This window comes from Hipposideros armiger, unplaced genomic scaffold (assembly GCF_001890085.2).
Source record: "Hipposideros armiger isolate ML-2016 unplaced genomic scaffold, ASM189008v1 scaffold_386, whole genome shotgun sequence".
Taxonomy (NCBI): Eukaryota; Metazoa; Chordata; class Mammalia; order Chiroptera; family Hipposideridae; genus Hipposideros; species Hipposideros armiger.
The window spans coordinates 313,333-336,424 of NW_017731736.1; the positions used below are offsets into that span (position 1 = coordinate 313,333).

The following is a 23,092-nucleotide window of genomic DNA, read 5'->3' on the forward strand; positions in this document are numbered from 1 at the left end:
GGGAGATAAGATATGGGGAAACAGGAGAAAAAAAACTAGGCAAATGAACTGCCATTTAGAGAAAAGGAAATAAAATTGGTGCATAGGATGAGATGGGAAAGGTAGGAAATAAAGTGGGAAAAGTTAAAAACTTTTTTTTAATGTTTTGTTAAAAGCTTTGGAAATTTTCACTATAAATACAACAGGAAGCCAATGAAGGGTTTTAAGCAGGTGATATAATCAGATTTCTGTTTTGAAGGATGGCTTAGTTAGTTTGCAGAGGATGTACTGGAAGTGGTCAAGACTGGAGGCACATGAGACATCATGAGACCAGTGTCACAGAGTAATACAAATTTACTAAGAGCAAAACCAAGAATAATAGAAATTACATTAGGAGTGAAGGCTACACTGATAAATTTTTACATCTGGAGGATCTCAAAGAATGGGGAGCATTTTGATAAGTGGTAATCATTGGGGAGTGGAGAGAGGAGTTGGAGTAACTAACAGAAGAAAGCCGGATTTGAGAAGAAACCAATAACTCATTTGACCAGAGAATTGTATAGTACATGGAGAGAATCACTTTCAATTCAGATTGAGATCATATCACAAAGAAATTTAAATCCCAGGCTAAGGAAAATGGACATTCTTCAAGAGCCAAAGATTTAGAGACCAAGGTGTAAAGGTTTAGAAACGAAGGACTAACATATAAGAATAATACTTTACAAAAAATTATTGCTTTTAGAATGAAGAGAGACTGGTTATTAACTCATGGCTAAACCATTAGAATAGTCTAGACATAAAATAAAAGGACTGGACCTAAGTTTATCATAGCAGGAATAAAACCAAAAAATAAAAGCAAAGCAAATTTTGAAATTATCCAAGAAAATGCACTCAAATTAAGGATTTCATCATACAGGATATCAGAAAAAATGTATTGCTACAAGCACCTAAAATCTATTTCTATATACCTATCCTAAACTATTTTCCCCTCCTATACTCTATCTATACACTTAAAATTAATTTCCTTGTGACAAGTATCCCTTGCTTTGCAACCTAACATTCAGACAATCTTCCTGCTTCTGCACTGACTTGGAGAATGACCTTGGAGAAGTCACGACCTTGCTGAACCTGGTTCGCTTTTGAGTGCTCTGCAGGGATAATGTGGGACATAACTAACAAAAATGATGGCCAAAAAAAGCCAAGTGCCTTGGCATTCCTACATCAATACAGAGCTGTTCAGCAGAGTGGAAAGGTGGATCCCATCCCAAACAGAGCAGTCAGCCAGCCAGGGCCACTTGACACAGAGCCAACGCAAATGCCACCCAAAAACATGCTGCTTTTAATATCACGATGCCTCCATCTCTCTCACTGTTTCAGGTTTCTCTTTTGAATCAATTTCACAGCAGTCAAGGCCTTTTATAATTTTAAACAAAATCTCCAATTTTCACATTCCACAGCCTCCTTTCCTAACAAAATGTGAACAACACAATACCCAGAGTGAAAAGCCTTTAATTCATGATGATATCTCCATTGGTATCATTAGAGTTGTGCCAAAAGACTGGCACTTATTCTGTAAATATTGTCAGTCAAGGGAATGATTTCAAATAAGCAATTCCAAAAGTGAGAAAAAACTTCTATTTACCCACTCAAGTCCTATTTTAAGAGGTAAATCCTAATATGCCTTGATTTTTTAATATTTTCTACAGGGAATAAGAGAATTAAAAATTCTATATTTTATCAATCTTAAATTTGCTAAATTTGGAATTCTGAATTTTATTAATTCGAAAACTTAACAAGCAAAAAATAACAGGCATTGACCTCCAAAGACACATAGCAAATCTGGCCAGCTACATACCAAAACTAAGAATATGTTTCTAAATGTTTTCAGAATAAAAGATATTAGTTAACATCCATTTCGAGCCTTTCAAACTAAATCAACGCTGAAACCCCTCTTATTATAGGACATTTGAAAATGCTCAACAAAATACAGAAAATATCTTACAGAAATCATGGCATATCTGCCAGAAAGTAAGAGAAACAACTGGATACAAAAAAACAGTGACAACAAGAAAGAGTAAATCTGCAGGGTTAGTAAGGCCTGGAGCCTGGGCCTGCCCTGAGAGGCCATGCAAATCCCTGAGGGTGTAAGGCCTAAATTAGAATGACTATCTGAACTAGGAACAGAAGTCCAATCCTAGGAATATGGGCAAAAGGGTATGGATGGAAGACAGCCCCCCTGAAGTTAAAGTAAGATACTTTAAGCACAGCATACTCAGTCAACCAGGAAATTTAAAAAAATAATAATAAAAAAAAAACAAAAAAAAAACACCCTACAGAGAAAGTCAGTGGGGATACATGCTTCTCTTGGCCCTGCCACTAGATGCAATGCCATAAGAAAAAAAAAATTCTCCAATGATATTCCTAGCCATACACTGACAATTGAGTTTGGGGCTGGTATTCATATTGCCTCTGTGGTCTGAAAAACTTTAGCCAAAAATGTAACAGAAATTCCTGGCCTCTTATGAGGCTACCCCATTCTCAAAAAATAGATATAGATATAAAATGTTAAAACTATACTTTATCAAGCGTCTAGATCCAATGACAATTTAAAGGAAGTACAGAAGACAAAAAATAAGAACAAACGCATGCTAACTGACACCACAGGGAAGCAGTCACCAAGATCTAGATTATGAAATTCTTCAGTACATATGTGGCATGTTTTATTTTCCAAAATGGCTGGAAAAAGATCTCCTATCCCACATTTTTGTCTACAATATAAAACTGCCATTCCTTCATTAAACACTGGAGTTCTTCTGTACCCCCTTGAATGAAGGCTGGCCCTGTGACTATTTTGACCAGTCAACTGAGGCAAAGTAAAGAAGTAAAGCTGGGCCAGTGGCAGGTGTAACTATGATATGGCCTAGCATCTTCCACTACTTCATTCTTGGGAGTCAGGTGCCATGGAACCAGTGCAAATAAGTCAACACTGTCATGCTGCAAGAAGCCTAAGCAACATGGAAGGGCTCTGGAGAAGGAGATGCCATGTGGTGACAGAGAAGAGAGAGGAAGAGACAGACAGACAAACACACCAAGGAATACCAAGGTATTAGATATGTGAGACATGTGAGTGAATAAAGAAGTCATCTTGGACAATCAGTCCATTCACCTTTCAGATGACACTACAGGAGAGATCTCAAGCAAGAAATATTCATCTGAGCCCTTCAATCCAAAGAAACATGAGAGATGATAATAAATTATTGTTTTAAATCGCTAAGTTTTCAAGTGGTTAATTATATAGTAAAACATAAGCAGAAAGACAATCTGGTGATCCTCAACAAATAATAAGGGAAAACAGATTGATACAGGGGAAAAGCTTTGGACTAAAGGTTTGAAAAAGATTTAAGAGAATATTGTTTAAACTTTATTTGCATCCTGATTTAAACAAATAAATTCTATTTTAAAGTTTATTATACTTATGACACATTCAGAAATTTAAATATTGACTGGATATTTGATATTAAGGAATTGTGTTAACTTCTTTTAGGCTGATAATGGTTTTAAAAAGAAATCTCATCTTTAGAAATACATACTCTCTAAAAGTTGTAAATCATATGAAATGCATCTACATTTACTTCAAAGTATTATAAGAAAGGAATAAAAGGATGGTATTTTAAATGAGATAAGGTTGGACATGAGTTGATAATTGTGAAAGTTGGTCAATACATATCTTAATTATACCATTCTGTCTAATTTTATATGTTTAAAACTTTCCAAAATATAATATTTTTATAGGAATAAATAAAAATAAAGTATTACTGGGTTGGTTGGACTCTCCTATACCTCCCAAAAGCAAATAAAATCTTCCCTGGAAGGGTCTGAAGCATGTGCATAGGAAGATTCATCTATTCTAAAAAACAAAACAAAACACTAAATACATAAGGAAAAAAGGTGTCAGAAGTAACAGTAAGCAAAGAAAACAAAGTTCAGAATCAAACCCACACTATATATATTATATATATATATAATATACATATAATATATATATATATAAAATAATAAATAAAAGAATGTATGAAGAATAATAAAGAAATTAGGGACTGAACAGGAAGATTTGGAAAAGAAAAAACAGATGTTCTAAATAAGGTATAATTCTTGAAAAAAAAATTCAACGATCTGGTTTGATAGTAGAACAGAACCAACAGAAGAAAAAATGAATTAAAAGAGAGATCTGAAGAAACCACCCAAAACAACACAGAGACCAAGAGATAAGAAATGTAAAACAAACAAACAAAAAATGAATGGAGTACAAAATGGAGACGTACAAAAAAGTTCTACTTGGAATTTCAGAAGGGTGTATTAAGAGATTGAAAGCGTCAGAGACTTACAAAATTCTGTAATTGGTTAATGATAGGAAGATTCAAGAAACCAATAACCCAATATATAATAAAATGAAATCTATGCTTATACAAGTTAAGAGTGAAACTCTAGAATAAAGACAAAAAAAAATGATAAAAGCATCCAAAAGAAAAGAATGATTACTCACAAAGAAGTGAGAATTATAATGACAGTTCACCTTAATGGAAGTCAGAAATAATTGAAAATAGTTTCTAAGTACTGAAAAAGATAGCTTTCCACCTATATCCAGAGAAATTACCTTTCAAGAACAAGGGTGAAACAAAAATATTTTCAGACAAACACAAATGAAAGAGTTTACCACCCTCACGAGAGAAAATTTCCAATGTCTGGTAAGTAAATTCTGTTTAAGAAAAATAATTCAGTCTAAAGGAAAATATTCCAAAAAGTAAGTTTTGAAATGCAAAAAAAAAGCAAAAATATGGTGAATTTGTACATAATTCTAAAAAATATGGACCATGTCTAATTAATTGAACTTTAAAATTTAGATAGCAATAAAATCTGGGTAATAACAGCGTATAATTCAGGAAGGAATATCAAAATTAAGCCATTTTTTACCCATTAGCATTATTCAGGAGAAGGGTAAAAATACTAACTTTAGAACTTAAATATGCATTTTAAAATATGCAACATGATCACTAAAAGAAAAAAGTGTATAACTTCCAAAGTAATAAAAAAAAGGAGACTGAAGAAAATAAAAAAAAACAAAATTGTATCAACCTAAAAGAAAGCAAAAAAAGGAAAATAAAAAAGAGCACAGAAATTTAGACAAATAGAAAGTGAAAAAAAGGTGGCAAAAATTAATTCAAATCTATCAGTCATCAGTATCAATTTAACTGAATTAAATGCTTCATTCAGTTAAAAGCAAAAAATGTAAAAAGGAAATTTTACAATATAGTAAAAAAATGCTTCTTTGAAAAAAGAATAATATAATTAACTATCCTCAGGCTAGATTGATCAAGGAAAATAAAAAGCACAAATCAACAAGATTAGGAATTTAAAGGGAAAAATAATAGGTTCAGACTTGAAAAATAACAAAAGATAATATTATAAACAAAAGAAAAACAGATATTCTAAATGTTTTATAGCCATCAAAACAGTTTGACCATCAGTTTTACAAGTTCCACACAAAAACTTCCCGGTTAGTTTCACAATCATGTCTGATCATTCATTGAAAAGACAGTTGTCATGTTGCACACAATAAAGAGAATACTATATTCTATTTCAGAGAATGGAATAGAAGTAGAATAGGAGAAACACTTCCCAGCTGATTTTATGAGGATAGTATATTCCCGATACCAAAATCAGACAGGGACACTTTAAGAAAGGGAAATTGCAGGCCAATGTCACTCTTACACAGAGATGCAAAAATTCCCTGCTCCCACTCCCAAATAATATATGCAAACCAAATCTGACTATGCGTAAAAAAGGAACTATATTCTACTAGGTTGCAAGGTAGGTTTAACAAAAGAAAAATCTATTAATATAACTCACCGCATCAACTGATTAAAGAATACCCACATTTTTATCTCTCTCGTTTCAGAAAAAGCATTTGTCCTTGTCAATTATCACATTAAAATCAAATGCAGGATGATGACAGTGGTTGAGTGGTAAACATTTATATTGCCTTCATCAGTGGCTAAGGAAATATGATATGAAACAACTCTTTCAGATGTAAATGAAGTTTTCCTAAAATATTATATTGAGCAGCTGTGTCAACACAAGGTGATCTATCTCTGACTCTGCCAAGTCTTAACACTGGCTATAACTCTCAATAAAACCTTCTTGGTTTTTAATCAATATGTATTTTCATGTTCCGCAAAGAAAGCAGAAGGCAATGATAATCATTATTATGAGCATTTACCTTGAGTTTATGTTCTTTCCTGTTTACAATCACAGCTGTGATTTGCTGGTCCATGAAAATCAGAATGGTAACCAACAAAGCAGGGATAGCAGCTGCAAGGTACACCCACCAGGGGTTTCCTCCAAATGGTGGAACAAACCAACCGCGGTTTGGACTTGTTGGCTTGAAAAAGAGAAAAAACAAACAATATTAATACATACTACTTGGTGCAAAATCAATGGGGGAGACACACTTTTATTATTGGAGGGCAAACATATTGAAAAGTGGAAATAGTCTTACTGACAAGTCGGTCAAAGAAGATTATTCACCAAAAATTTCCTAACAAAGATTATTTTTAAGGCAATATTTTAAATGAAAGAGACTAAGAATATAGGCTGGTAGAAAATAAGTAAATGCCATTTTGTGCATTTATAATCACCTAAGGATTCTCAACTTGGAAGGAAATGACTTATTTAAGGGTCAGCCATAAGAAAACACCAGATTCAGTAAAGAGGCAGGCAAGAAATAACAAAACCACCATGAACTTTTTCATGTTCATAGGTTTTAGCAATTATACTGGCGTTGTCTTTACTACTGCCAAATTGTAATAGTTTCATAATATATAAAAAGCTACAAATATTTTTACATGTTATAACTGAATGTATTTGAACACGCTGGTCTTTCTTATTTTCTATATAAAAAATAACCCAGACTAACTGGGTATATCTTCAGAAACATCACAGAAAATAAAAAATATGGCCATTTTTCCAGTTCTCCATCTATTCCTCTATCAGCAGATGACACATCTCTACTACAGAAAAGAATATTTCCTATCTTGGTCCTAACTTTAAACAATGCACATAAACTAAAATAGATTCCTATTTATGAATGATTTTCTCCATATTTACCATGGAGAAAGTTTCACTTCTCTGAAGATATTTGTGTCTTCCATGTTACTTTGCTCATAACTCCATCATTGAATCTATCCACATTTTACTACCTTTACCAGGTTGTAAGCTTGTAAGGGAAGGAACCTTATCTTGCTCATCAATGCATTTCAAATTCCCAGTATAGGGCCTGGTTCAAAGCAAACATTCAGTAAATATTGGCTTAAATGAATTAATGATTGAATGAACTTGATCTTTGTTAATGAATATGTGATGGCAGAGATAATGCAAACAGTATTCTGCTTGCTATAACATAGATATCCCTTCCTCGCTGAGTAGTTAAGTCAAAACTACAGTTAATGTTCCTTAGCCAGTATATGTTCTCCATGATGGAGAGAGAGGTTAGGATTGTTCTAGGAAATGGGTGAAAAACTTATAATGGAAAGTTAGGTACAGATATTTTAAAATGACTAAAATATAAATGTAGCCATTAGGCCTGCGCATACTAACAGGTTTATAAAATGAATAACTCTTATATTTTCTTTATAATAATTAAAATGCACATTATATATAAATGTGTGTGTATATGGCAGGTAGTTTGTAGCAGAAAAAGAGCACTGAATTAGTAATGTAATCATGGGCATTTTACTTAATTTTATGAGCCTTAATCTCAACATTATAAAATAAAAATGATGATATGGTGCATCCTAGAATTACGTGGATCAAAGTGGTAAGCTGTACGAAAATACTTTGGATATTTTAAAATATCCTAAAAATATAAACCAGATATTTTAATGTTACTATAAGGTATTTTTCTATGAAAATCAATATAATGTGACCGTTACATTTGATCCAAGTCAAGCATTTCATTTTAGTGAAGAAATAGACAGAACATATGTATGCACCTAGCAAGGGGACTTCTTTGAAATAAAGAAATGGATAATTGTACAAAACTAACTCAAAGAGAAATATGACAACCGAGAATAGAGAAAAGAAAAGAAAGCCAAAGAGTTCCAGGAATGACCAAAAGACAGTTCACCTACCTTGAACTCGCTTGGCACAATTAGTTTTGGAGTATCCACACCTACCAGGGCATCTATTACACAAAAGATGAGAATGGACAAGATAATGGCAAAATCACTGATCAGTTTTCTTGCCTGGAAAAACAAAAAAGAAACCAGGAACTGTTTAGCACTGGATACTTATATTTGCTTGTGCTTGAACAAAATGAAGAATTCTGTATTTGCTAACAGTTTATGGTAACAGTTTCAGCAACAAATTAAAGGAGGTATCACACTGCAGAGAGTTTTTTTTTAATTGATTTTGCATCACTTTTCTACTGGCCAGTGTAACCTAACCCCACAGAACAGGTTGATGTGTATGTGTGCAGGGCAAGGGAACCAAGGGTGAGATACCCCTGAAATTCTGTATAAACACTCTTCCTGTATGCAGCACAAGAGAGACCTGGATAAAGATGCAATTCAGGGCATACTATAAAAATATGCACAAAAACACAGAATTCTGTTTATTTTTTGGGAGGCAAAGATAGAACAAGATAAATTCCATGTTACCTGAAAACAGAGAATGTAGTAGGGAAGGGTTCCAGTCCACTGAGTGGACCCCAAGACCTCAGAGAAATGTGAAGTGGTGGCAGACGGAAATTCGATGGTTTCACTAACTTTTTCAAAGAAAATAGTTTTCACTCTAAGTTAGTGCTTAAAATCTCCTGTATGTGGAGCATCTCCTTAAGAGTGGTTGCCATTAGTCCACAACCTTCCATCTCCCGAAGTACCTGCCTCTGGCCAGGACAAGGACTAGGCTTTATGGGCTGTAGCATTCAATCCAAACTTTTCCCATGGAGTGGGTGCAGGATGGCCATTTCTGGATAAGTAGGGGAGCCCATGTAGTTGCTTGGCCATTCCTCTGCGGTGTCTAGTGGCACTGACAACAGCCTAAGAGCATTACTAGAGCACAGACACCTGAGCCTGTCCGTAAGGCATATACACATGGTTGTGCACAGTCTGATCATTCAACAAGCATTTACTTAGTACCTAACACTTCGCTTGGTGCTAGGGACCACAGTGAACAAAACAGACATAATCCATGTCCTCATGAAGCTCACAGTCAAGTCATACACAAGGAAGCCTGCTCCCAAACAAAATCAGGGTTGATTCAGCAGATATCAAGTTATGTCAGGGTGAGCAGTCAGTTTGCTGGTGCTGCTACATGAAGAGGGATCAGTGATAGGATGGTGGCTGCACAGTTCTCAGGTCAAAGGGTCTTTGGAAAGAGTAGGACTACTGCAGTCAGGTGTTCAACAGGAACTGAAGCAAGAACGAAATTACTTGGTGATGTGGGGATGCTGAAGGCTGTGGTGGTGCTCAATTCTGGACCATTACCAGGTGTCGGGAGCCTTAGATACTAACTAGCAGCAGGATCAAAGATGGCCCTTTCGGCCAGGAGTTCCTTTCCCTCTTAGAGGGCTGGGTTCTGCTAGGTTTAGCTTTCTTTAGAAGTACACACAGAGGAGCAGAAAGCTAGCTATGAGACCTTTCAGGGACAAGTTAACAGCAATCACACAATTTCAATCACGAATAGATGGCAGGGATCAATTGGGGGAGGAAATATGGTACAGCAGTGAGAAGCACAGTTTCTATAGTCAGACTGCCTATGCTGGAACTCCAGACCATGATTCCCTATCTGTAAATACCATTTCTTAGCTTCAATTACTCCATCTGTAAATGTAACCAAAATAATCCCTACAATTTCCTCCGTTTGTTCTAAGAATTAAATAAAATAAGGCATGAAAGTGTTTAATATAACACCTGGAACATAATAACCTCTCCTAATGTACATTAAGTATTGTTTTTTCAAGTTCCACAAGGCCTCTTTGGCTGCAAAAACCACTGGAATAACTAAATAATCTACTGTCAGGAGGTCTTTGAAAAGAATCTTCAAATACAAGAAACAAGAAGTAACAGCCCAATAATAATATGGAATTGTCACTCGGGACTACTTTTGGTTGGAAGTATCTGGAATCCCTACAAAAAAAAGATGCTCCCCAGGGGCTCAATACTGGAGGACACTCCCAAATCTTAAGTTTTCTGCAAGTAAGTGTTGACACAGGCATTCCAGGTTGTCTGTGTTTGCATGACAAGACCATCATGCAAAGCAGTTTCAGTAATATGTTAAGAGGTTACAACATCCTCTCTGGTCCAGTAGGTCATAAATCACTGGAATAATAGAGGTCATCACAAAGGCAAAAGTGTTCTCTTTTCTTTACCACCCTCTCAATCCTTACCCAGTAAATCCAGCTTCTTGACAATTCAGATATTCTAGAAGTTGTTATTAAAAAGACATCACTCCTCCTGTCTCCACCCCCATGAACAGGAGAAGGGAAGTAGAGGATAGCAAATAAATACAATCTTCAGTACCTTGGTAAAAATTCCCATAAAGCCTCTATCTCAGCCCTGCTAGGCGACAGATCTGCCGGACAAGAATCACTACCTGAAAATGCTGTTTCTCTAGTTAGGAGAGGAGGCATTCCCAGCTTTCCATTAACTGAACACTGAAGCCTTAAACCTACTCTTCGAGCAGGTTTTTTTTTTCCCATTTTTATTAACGGCAGCTTATTTTTCCCTAATGCATAGGCCAAAAATTTTGGACCATCCACACAACTCTTCTCTTTCTCTCACATCTTACATCTAACCGGTCAGCAAATCACCTTGAAAACATATCCAGGATCCTCTTACTTCTTACTACCTCCACTGCTATTACCATCCTTGTCTAATCCACCACTTTATCTCACATGGCTTCCTGCACTGGCTTCCTATCTCATCTTCCTGCTTCTACACTTGCCGCCCTTCAGTAAACTGTCAAGGTTATCACCCAACATAATCATGTTAAAATTTAGGTCAGATAATGAGGTAAGCAGAATAATGCCCCCTAAAAGATGCGCACGTCCTGATTCCTGGGACCTGTGAATGTGTATGTCACTAGGGAGAACTAAGGTCACAGACAGAATTAAGGTTGCTAATCAGCTGACCTGGAGGTTGGGGGAGTGATCTGGTATTATTTCAGGGGGCCCGATGTAATCTTAAGGGTCCTTATAAGTGAAAGAGAGAGGCAGGAGGGTCAATGTCAGAGTGAGGCAATGTGAGAAAGACTCAACTGGCCATTGTTGGCTTTGAAGATGGAGGAAAGTGCCATGAGCCAAGGGATGTGGGCAGCCTCTGGAAGCTGGAAAAGACAAGGAAATTCATCCTCCCCCAGGGCCTACAGAAAGAACAAAGCCCTGACAGCACCTTGATTTAGCCCATTGAAACCCATTGCAGACTTCTGACCTCCAGGTCTCAAGACAATAAATGTGTGTTGTTTTAAGCCCTCATGTTTGTAGTAATGTGCTACAGTAGCCATGGGAAACTAATATAAAGAAATATCTATTTTAGTTTAGTTATTAGATTCCCAAATTTATACATCGATATATACATTTGGAAGAACCCTCTGGCAATGGTATGCTTGTCAAATGTGGCACTATTAAACTGTAGGTATAAAAGTAGCTACAAAGACAAATGGTAATAAACTTCAGGATTACATTTCTTAAAATTTATGGAGGAAAAAGCTACCTGATTTTGCTTATAATAATAGCGCTTAACCTCATTAAAAATCACAGGCAGGATGATATGGTTTATATAATATATTCACTTCTATTTCTCCTTCCTTCCCCTTAAATTGTATAACACAGTTCAGTTACATCACAAATCACTCCTGGAGAGTGTTTATTGTAAGACATTCATTTCTAAGATTTTGGATCCAGTTTAAAATCAGAGTCAAGGAAACTGATTTTTCCCAGGCCACTTTTATATTCAACTCTAAATTTTTTAATTAGAGAAGGCAGGTAGGGGTGCTATTTTAGCAGGTTATTCAGGTTTTCCCTCATACTAAAATTGAACTTTAATTTGAAGGAGGCAAAAGCCCTAAAAATGTCAAGCACTGAGTACATACTGCTTACTAGTATACTCTAGGACCTGTGTGTATAGGAGCTATGAGTGGGACTTTAGGGAGATAAGAGTCGCTCTCTTTGGGCCCTTCTCACATTTCCAAACACATTTGGAAAAAGAAACACATGTGAATTTCTGGTCTTTCTTTTGTTTGTTGTTGTTTCTTTTACCTTGCATTTTCATCAAACTTGATCTCTTCCAGAAACTCCAAAATAGCACCCTTTTATGTGTCAATATATAAATAAAGAAATCAAATTAGAAACTCATACTTCTTAATTCCCTACTAGTTATTACTGGTAATGATTAGAAGTGCCAAAGTTTTCATTAGAAAATCCATTTCCACAGATTTCATGCCCAATCCTGCAGATTCAGAGGCCTCAAACCTAGCTTGGAAAAATCCTAACTTATAGATATCTGTTCAATCAAATTCTAAGTTTCTCCAGGCTCAAAACTTCCGTATCCTAGGAATATAAACTATCACAATCTAAGTGAAACACAAATGAAGATAACTCATATATAGCAAGGGCTTGCCATAAAAAAAGTTCGGTGCTACAACATATGATAATTCCTACCTCCATGCACGAATGAGGAAAAGAAAAACGTTTCCACTAAGATTTTTTTATATCAGATTGGTTTTGAGATCTTTTATTTTTGTTTACCATTTTTAATTATAAACATGAAAAGAAAAAATATTTCTGTCCTCTGCAGAATTAATTACAAAATATCTCAATTAATCTAATAAGAAGCAACCAGCTTAAATATTTAAATTACCAAAGCAAGGAAGAAATTAAGTGGACCAGAAGGGAAATTCAAATAACCATACGCTGCTCTCTTATTCTTGGGCAAAAACAACCTAATAAATCTATTATAAACATATTCTTCATGAAGGATGATACTGTATTAATTATTAAAAGAGTAATAATCATAGAGACCCCACAGCGAGAAGCTAGTTAATTTATAGGGGTGAAAAATGAATTTGGTTCCGCTGAAGCCCTAAAGGACATTAGGTTTTCACTTTGTGAGGACTGCAGCTGCTCCTAAATTAACTGGGGGGAAGGCTGTGAGTCTGCAGAGCAGTTCTCAATGGATGGAGCTGTTATAAAGAGACAAGCACAGCAGCAGGCACCCTGTGCATTCTCAATAAATATTAATTCACAATGTCAATGCCTCTCATGATCATGGTGCTTTGAAAATGCTAAGCAATTGTGTAAAAAAGCATTTATTCTAGATGAAAAAAAAATGCCAGACAAATTTTTGCCTTTTGGCAATTATAAAAAGGCACAACACACCATAAGAGTTTTGAAATTTGACCCCCCTACTCCAGAAGCCAACGCTATAAAGCACTGTGAAAGAAATAAGCATTGATATCAGTATAGCAATGAGAATACACCATATTTTGAACCAATAATACCCACTATAATTAGAATTCAATAAAAGGAAAGTCTGATTTAGACTCTAGGATTTTAATGCCTCAAGTTCCAGAGTCAGAGAGTTTGGGGAACAAAGAAGGGAATTCAACTGGGCACTTTATCTGGGTGAGGCTTAGAGCGTGCCAGCGGAAGTCTACCAGAAAAAAACGTTTTTCCAAGCATGGAACAGAAGGGAGTAGGCCTAATAAAGTGGTTCAGCAGGGATGCTAAGGAGACTTTAGTAACCACAGGCCACTTCCTCCCCCCTTCCTTAAAACTGAGCAATAAAACAAAAACAAAAAATTGAGTAGAACAAAGACCCAAATGAGTGTGTGCCAGAAACAAGTGATTAAGTCACATGGAAAACACTATGTCCCAATCTAGTCACTGTATTCTAAGTTGAAACTGAAACTCTCAAGCTGACCCAGAGAAGGATAACCAGAGGAATTGGAATCCATAACCACTCCCATAAAAAAATGATGGTAGGCCTCAAGAAATTGTAGGGGAAAACTGTCTGCAAAGATGTGAAATCTGTGATAAGAAAGAAAGACTAAACTTGTTCTGCATAGCTTCAGAGGGCAAGGACAGAGATTAGAAAGGCAGATTTGTGTTTCTGTCAGGAATGCTTTTGGAGGCATAAAGTTCCTGTTCCTGGAAGCATTCAAGCAGCCCATAGATGATCACTTGTCAGAAATTAAGAGGCAGGCTGGCAGAGTGACTCAGTTGGTTAAGAGCTTGCTCAAGAGCAGGAGCTCTGAGCAACAGGGTCCCTGGTTCGACTCCCACATGGGCCAGTGAGCTGTGCCCGAGCTGAGCTGCTGCTGAGCTGCCAACAGGTGGCAGGGTAGCTCAGTTGGTGAGAGCTCGTGATCCTAACAACAAGGTTGCCTGTTCAAGATGGTGGGCTATGCCCACCTGCAATTAAAGGCTGAACTCGGCACCTTGAGCTGAGCTGCCGCTCAGGTGGGTCAGGGGATAGAGTGCACTCTCTTAACAACAAGGCTGCCAGTTCAACTCCCGCAGCATGACTGGACTTGGAGCTGAGCTTGCTGTGCCCTCCAGAACTAAGATTGAAGGACAACAACTTGGCTGTTCCCCTTCCCCAATTCCCCAACATTGTTCCCCTCCCCCAATTCCCCAACATTGTTCCCCTCCCCCAATTCCCAATAAAACCTTAAAAAAAAAAAGGAAAGAAAAGAAAGTAAGAGGCAATGTTGGACTAGGTGGCATTCAAAGTCCTAACACTACAATTCAATGATTAAGACCTACTCATCAAAATTTCTTGATCTTCTAATAAGGTCTTCTTGGGGAATCCCCACTCCCCCCAAAAAAACCCCAACAGCATTATAATAAAGGGCTCCAGCACTTTAAAGTGGTTTTATAATTTATATTAAGATACAAAAATAAAAAAAAATTAAAGAACAATTAGTAAATCATATGTATTATTAATATATAAATTAGACAATCTGGAAATGAAGTAGGAGACCATTTTGTATTAATGGATGGATTTCAATGTTGATGAATTTTTGTAATGAACAAGTAAGCTGAAAGTGTTTAGGACCAACAAGGTACCAGGGTTAGAATTACTTTTTATCCATACACTGCCTCTAATGCCACCATTAAAGCTCTCACAATGTGCTTTGGCCAATCAGTGCTCCCAATCTTATTTTTCTTAGGACTCAGTTTAGGTTGAATTTTTTTTTATCATATGTCCATAAGAACTAAAGTATTTGTAATCTTTGTCAAATGTTTAATAGATTATGTTGTATTTTTTAACTAAATATCCCTTTGTTGTTATTAAGAAAATAAGTATGAAAAATGATTTTGGATTAAAAACAAATTTGACTTTAAAAATTACTTCCCTTGGTACAATATAGCACAAGAATTTGAAAATATGATTTTCCTTTACTGACAGCAAAGTCATTTTCTAAATGTATTTCAACACAATGATATGGTCTGATGTTTCCGCAAGAACCAGCCAAATGTCACCCAGTATTAGTAACACTAGGCATAGAATACATTATTTCATACTCATTTTTTGATACATTATTTTAGTTTGACAGCTTTTATCATTCACCAAGAAAGTTTCTGAGAGAAAAAGGAAACAGAATAGGAATGTCACCTGATTTTCGTAAAGAGTTATTTATGAACTAAACATATCTAATTTTAATAGAATTGTCACAGGCCAAAATGTCAAACAATCATGTTTCCAAAAATATAAGCTAATTGTGGAATTCTAGACTTTCCTGTGTTTTACATGGATAAAAACTAAATGTGTCACTTAACTAAAATGCTCATTATGTTTTCATTGAAATTTCTGAAGCCCTATACTTTTATCTCATCCATAAAGCCAGCTTCTCAAAGACCACCATCAACTTACTAAGGTCAAAGAAGGCACGAAAGTGTGATCTCAAAGGAGGTAATAAGCATGAATGGGGCAGAAGAATCAAAATCGGTCATTCTCATTTAAAAACCCCCAAATCTAACTTATTAAAGAAAAATAAAGTCCTACTATGTCCCAGGCCCGTGAATTACCTTGTCTTTGTATCCCTACCATTTAGTATTTTGTGAAGCATGGAATCATAATAATTTTTTTCAATATTGAATGAATATACTAATTACAGGATACAGAACACTGTCTTTTAAAATAATTATATGAAAGAACACTCTGCTGAAATGTCACCTAATAAAGCACAGAAGGTATCATAGCTATTGATGTAACCTGGAACGTAATGGCTTTATTTATTTAAATGACTATTACAACCAGGAGGTATATTTACAAAGAATTTACCATTAGATCAGGTCACATGAGGGTTATAATTGTGACTTATTCTAAGAGAAGAAAAATCAGGAAATTAAGCAGTTCCTTAAGAAATGCACTTTCATGCCAATCACATACATCAGCTGGCCACACTGAATTTGACTATATTAAAGTACCAATAATTTTGTCTAATTGCGAAGGGCTCTGTAGCTTTTTAAGTTCTGCTAATCATGTTCCTGCTCTATCTGTGGCTTCTGCTTTCATTTTCCCACCTCACAGGCAGTGGTGGTATTTTTGTTCCATGCGTCCGATTACTTGTTGGTATCGAACTCTGGAAGAACATTTCATGTTAATGCCTAATCGTTCTGCCACAGAGATCGCAGATTACACTGTGATGTTCCTACAGGAAGTTTTGATACTGAAAGACTTTGACTAAAGACTTGAGGCTGATATAACAGACCAGTAACTGTGTGAGACAACAGATTGATACACCCCTGTAACAAGAATAGAGGCACAAAGGAGACAATCAGTGGAGTACTTGTATTACATCCATGTCCACTGAGCATTTGGTCTCTCTGGAATTGCCTGATACACAAATTAAATTCTGCATGGATAGGCTAGCAAAGGCAACTGTTTTACCTTAAATGCTCATACTGATGGATTATAAGTGGCTTCATGGGTAACTGGTCTTGGTCTAGGCAAAGATAATGAGGACCTGAGCTAGGGAAACAGAAGTGTAAGTGTAAAGGACAGATCATAGCAGGATAATCAAGGGGACAGTGGTAAGTTTAATTTGACAGAAAAGAAAGAAAAAAATTTGGAAGGGCAAATGTGATGGATGCCATGTTTTGTCATACCAGATGCATTGTCTACTCCTTCCCACCATACTTTCTGCCTTGGGAGGCCACAGTGGTCTCCCTTGCTCCCTGGGTTTAGCAGTGACAGCCAGGGCAGGCCATCAGAAGGAAGCGACAGACCAAAGGATTGATTCCCTCACCTGTATCCCTGTGAGGTTACCTCAAGATGGCCAAACCCCTCACTCTAAGGTCACAGTACCTCTCAAGACACCACTCTCTACCCTTCTCTCTTCTTCTGGGTTCCAGCAATCACACCCTTTCCATATTCTTTGGGCCACGGATAGTAACAACCCCACTGTAACTAGCACTGGGACACTACATCCTCCCCGTGGTTTCCCTAAACCTAGTCTCATCTTTGTAAAAATGCCTTTATTAAACCCCTCAAATTATTCTAATTTGAATGTATCATTTTCTTCCTGCTGGGACTCATTTGCTACATCAAATACGATTTTAAGATTTTGATCTTGGGTGGCTGTGAAGATAGGTGATATTATTAGCTGAGATAATGAATATAGGAAGACAAGTAGGTTCAAATGTGGGAAGAAAAACATGTTGAATTTGCTATATGACAACTGTGGATCACCCACAGAGAGAGGTTGGCAGCAGCTGCACAAGTAGACCTAGCATAAAGATGTAGATAATGATTAATTTTTGGAAATGCGTAAGTCCTGATCATTACCATAAACACTAGTTTAACATAAAGAATTTCTTTAATATAATTCTAATTATACAATACTAGAGCTTTGAAGGATGTTAAATTTCATCTAGCTGAGCTCTCCTTTTATGGTGGGGGTAAGACCACAGCTAGCTAGCAAAGAGCACACAGTTAATGGCAGCGCTGACACTAGAATCTCTGGCTCTGGATTCCTTCATCTGGGCTCTTTTCACCAAATACAGCATTTATCTCTACTTGACTGGTTTTCAGTAGTCAACAAATATTGAGAGCCTAGTCTACATCCAGCCTTGTGTTAATTGATGGGAGGAACAAAATAGAAGTACAACAGGTTTTCAGCAGTTTACAGTCTTAATTGACTACCAACTCATACAAATGTTTATAAATGAGAGTACAAAAGAGAAATGACTGTGCAAGCCAAAGGAGAATAGGACATTTTGTATGACAAGGGCACTGTCATCTAGTATTATTTTGAGATTTTAGAGGTTTCATGTGAATTGTTGTGAGTGAGGAAGTAATAACAGGCTTAATTATTGTCACAGCAATCAAGGACTCTCTAATGTACTGTGTTTAAGCATATACATTTTAATTGTAGAATATAGTATGTACTTGTAAGAATCTATAAACCTATCTGCTCCTATTGAGACCATTCTTCCAGATGACAGTGTAAATGAAAACATATTTTGGCAAACGTGCAAGAAATAACATGTTCTTATTATTTATGTATGTATGTGTGAACTTATGTATGTATTCTTACTATTTAGTTGTACAGGTGATGTGAGTAAGGGGGATGAAAGTCGGAAAGACCACACACTTAAGCATTGCTCCTTAGAAATCACATATACTTTCTCCTCCATGTTAATTGTATGATTTGGTATATACAGTTCAAAACTATGCTGAGAACCTTCTTAACAGGAGTTGTAACTAGAATGTTATCATTATTCCATTTTCACGAACTCATGATTTTCTCAACAGCATTTATCTACAGCTGAGAAATTACTTGCTTGGGCTCTTATAATGGAAATGTTTTTTTAAGTCTAAACAGCTATTATCAATATGGGAATTATTGCTGGGGAAAAAAAGTGATGTCTACAAACAGTTAAAACGATCTCTTCTCCTAAGGTTTAGGTTAGTTTACTTTGCTAATTACAACTTAGAAGTGCTTCACAAATTTTCCACTTTTCCACCTACTATGCCTACATAATATCAGACTTTAGCAAGTGGGTGATGATTCCCAAAGTGTAAGACAAAAAAGACATCCAATGAATTAATAATTAAGAAGGACAAGAAGAAATCATCCTAAAAGACCTTTACCCAGGAATCTGTTCTATAGGAGACTTACACCATTGGAGAGGTAAGTCAAGTGTGTGAAAGTGTTACAAGCTGAAGTGTCTTCAGGGACAGGCAGTTGATCTGAATGTGTGAAGTATACAAATCTTAGACAATAGAGAGTTGTTAGTACAATAACTCACTGCAGGGTACATGTTCCCTAAGGCCTCAAGTGTGTGTGTTTCCATGCATACCATGGGCTAAACAAGAATGGCTGGGAGGCTGAATTTGGCCTGTGGACCACCAGTTTGTCGTGTCCATTTTAGGAAGACTAAATTGAATGCTTTTTTTTACATTTCACTTTGTGGAAAGTTTTCATTTCTTGGGCCAGCTAGTTTGGGACATCTCGTTATTGCTGTGGTCTGAATGCGTGTCCCTCAAAAATCTGTAAGTTGAAATCCTAACTCCCAAAGAATAAGGTATTAGGAGGTGGGGACTTAGGAAGATGCTTAGGTCATGAGGGTGAAGACTTTATGAATGGGATTAGTGTTTTTATAAGAGACACCAAGAGATCCTTAGTCTGTCTGCCATATGAGGACACAGTGAGAAGGCAATGGCTATGAACCAGGAAGAGGGTCTTCACCAAACTATGTTGGTGCCTGATCTTGAACTTCCCAGAGTCCAGAACTGGGAAAACTTCTGTTGTTTATAAGCTCCCCAGTCCATGGTATTCTGTTGTAGTAGTCCAAACAGACTAAGACAATTATCAACCCTACCCTTTATTTTCAATTTTATAAGAAGACTCTGAGTCAAAAATCACCCTAGGTGAAAGTGATATATTAACTTTAAATCTCATTTCCTAGGAATTAAAAAAAAGAACTCCATCAACTGCATCTCATGTCTTCTAAAGTTCTACTCTTTTTACACAAAACACGAGAGAGCTCATGAGATTCCAGCTATAAAGAGTAGTTCACTGATAAAAATCACGTATTATCAAGCTTAACTAAGAATTATTGACATCTAAACACTGAGAATTGAACTGTAAAGCAAAGGATTATCTTAGTTTCAATCTGCAGGTAAAAAACCAAAATGCCATTAACTAAATGCTGGTCTTATTGTGTAGCCTTCCAAGGAATGAACCACAGTTTTAACTTTAAGTTCACCCAAGCATATTAAGGGGAGACAGGATGTCTGCACAACCCAGCTCAATTATCTACTTTCCACACAACAGTCATCATTATGAGAAGGAAAGTTTGGCTCAGATAACACTCATATCTTGTACCAATCTGTGTGACAACACAGTTTAAGTTTACTCCCGTCGCCCATAATTCAACTACTAAATTACTCACATGGACAGCTGATGAGCAAGAAATTCCACAACATCAAAATTGAATGATTAATATGAAAAGAGTTTTTGCTCATGTACTTAAACACTATGGATTTAAAAGATATTTTCTTAACTCGTGCATTTTTAGAATACGCCGCACTAGTCAGAATTATGACAGTCAGAATTTACAACAGAATTATGCAAACAAAATTCTTGTAAGGTTTTTCAAAGCTGGACTACAATTACGTTAAAAATACGTATGCATATGGACAAAGACTAGGAAGCAATTTTTTTAAATGCACACAATTATATTGGAAAGGTTGAACTGCAGGTGACTTCTTCCTTTCATAAAATTATATTATTGCTGATACAGCGTAAATGCAATGAAAATTATTTAAAGTGCAAGTACTTACTGTGGTTGGAAAATAACGGCTAGTTTTGAATTTTTTCAGAGCCATAGAAGAGGTGTAGGTGCCCAAGAAGAGGATGAAAGACATGAGTGTGATATCAGGAACAAAATCACAGTTGTTCCCCAGGAGCTTTCCTCCATATTTCATACAGTCCTTCTTCGACAAAATTGCCCAGTCAAATGTGGCATTATGGTACTGAAAAAGAAAAACATTAAAATTCTTCTAGAAAACACAGATATATCAAAAGCAGCTTTTGATACTTGATGGGCTATATAGGGATTATGCTAAAAGTTTTTGTAAAACACTCTGAGGGTAAACACTGCAGTGTGAAACCTGATGAGGTGTTAATGGAATAACAGGTAAGGAGGATATAGAGGCTAGCAATTATTGAAAATACAATGAGAATGATGCAGTCTGTTATCTGGTTTGAGGTACAGCTCTACAATCACCCACTTGTTCAACAGAAACAAACCACAAAGTCCTTCTTTCCTGTCAATCTTCCTGAATGTAAACTGAGACACAATAACACCCTAATCTCAATATTTGAGACTCTCTGAAACACCACTGTTGTTGAAAAAGTACTTACTTTTGTAGTTTGCAGCTTCTTGTGCTTCAAGCTGAGGACCCATGGTTGATGGTCTAAAACTTATATTAGGTTAAATACTCATTTACCCAGCACTTCCACAAACAAGGTATTTCTTTTCTAAATAACTAGAGATTGGTAACTTAAGGAATCAAACTATAAAAAATGTCGATAGTCCCTGCTTTTTCAATTGCATATACCAACAAAATATAGCACTTTTTTCTTGTTGACTCCAGGTCTGCATCATGAGCATCCATTATTAGAAAGTGCAGTAACGGGCTGTGGAGCTGTGTACGGGATATCATTCCCCTATGTTACATGGCCTCAAACAGTAGGTCAATTTTCCAATTTTCTTGCATCTCATGAATTGTTGTCACATTGTCAGTGCGGTACCTTTCCAAAGCAGCTCATTCCTATTGCTTTTTTCTGTTTCTACTATGCAGGAGAATCCTTTTGCTAGCATAGTGACCAGGCCAGTGCACTCATTTTTCAGCTGCTCTGAGTTTCAGCTGTGATCAGCTCATAGCTGCCTTCAGCCACATAAGAACTACCTCACCTGGAATGTTATGCCCTCTTGCAGCTAATTACTGACCAACACCAATGGAGTGCTATTAACTGAATATATGGGCTCCCCTAAAATGCATATATTCAAGCCGTATCCCCTATATGATAGTATTTGCAGGTGGGGCCCTTGGGAGATAATTAGGTCATGAAGGTGGAGCCTTCATGAATAGGATTAGAGTTCTTATAAAAGAGATCCAGAGAGCTACCTTGCCTCTGCCATCATATGGGGACACAATGAGAAGAGGCTGTCTATGAACCAGGAAGCTGGTCCCGACCAGATACTGAATCGGCCAGCACCATGATGTTGGACTTCCTTTGGGTCCAGGGCTAATGGGTATATGATGTGCTAATGGAAGCGTTATTGGAAAATACCTTACAAATAAATGTGGAAAGGTGAATTTCTCCTGTTCTTAGAGGCAAGAGTTCTACCTCAAACCAAGCATTATCAATATCCTTTACTATTCAATGAATTCTCTTGATATGAGTGATCTAGTCATCAAAGTTCACACACATAAAAGAAGAATCTCTGGCCAGACAGAGTTCTATATTTTTATAGAGCTCAAAATGTAAAGTGCTCACACCCTTTTTTACAATAAAAAAATAAACTCTAGATTATTCCCTGAAATATTTTTCTATATTAGCTTCAACTTGTAAACAGCTGAATTGCATAATTATTCTTTTCTGAAACTCTGCTTATGAGAGGTGATTAATCATATCTCATTTTGTTTTTCAGATTTCTGTATATGGATGTTTTTAGCAGAATATATTTAAAGTTTAGAGGGCATAATAGGTAACAGATTTCCTTGTTTTAAAATCAGCAAAAATTTACCATAATTTCACTTCAGCACTTTAATATCACCAGAATCCTTTTTTATAGCTAGAGCTCCCCAAAAGAGTAAGCTGCATTAAAACAATCTCAATAGCAGGATGGGGGAAAGAGGCAGAGTGGATAAATGCAGCGTCCCATGAAAAAACTAAAATTACAACTAAATTACAGAATAAGCAACCTGGAGAACCATCAGAAGTTCAGCTGAATGGAAACCCTATAATTACAGATATAAAGAAGCCACATTGAGACTTGTAGGAGGGGGCAGAGATGTGAAGTGGGCCAGTGTCA

General features: G+C 36.3%; 1 protein-coding gene across 9 annotated transcripts in view; it reads right to left on the bottom strand.

Moving 5' to 3' along the window:
* SLC4A4 (solute carrier family 4 member 4) overlaps nucleotides 1-23,092 on the bottom strand; it is a 324,167-nt gene that overhangs the window by 29,931 nt on the left and 271,144 nt on the right. For all 9 annotated transcript variants that reach the window (XM_019663211.1, XM_019663215.1, XM_019663217.1 and 6 more), the window contains 3 exons: nucleotides 20,832-21,023; nucleotides 8,166-8,279; nucleotides 6,257-6,418 (listed from right to left, as the gene is read on the bottom strand). In XM_019663211.1, the coding sequence (XP_019518756.1) occupies nucleotides 6,257-6,418; nucleotides 8,166-8,279; nucleotides 20,832-21,023 (468 nt within the window). The remainder of the gene's footprint in view (nucleotides 1-6,256; nucleotides 6,419-8,165; nucleotides 8,280-20,831; nucleotides 21,024-23,092) is intronic.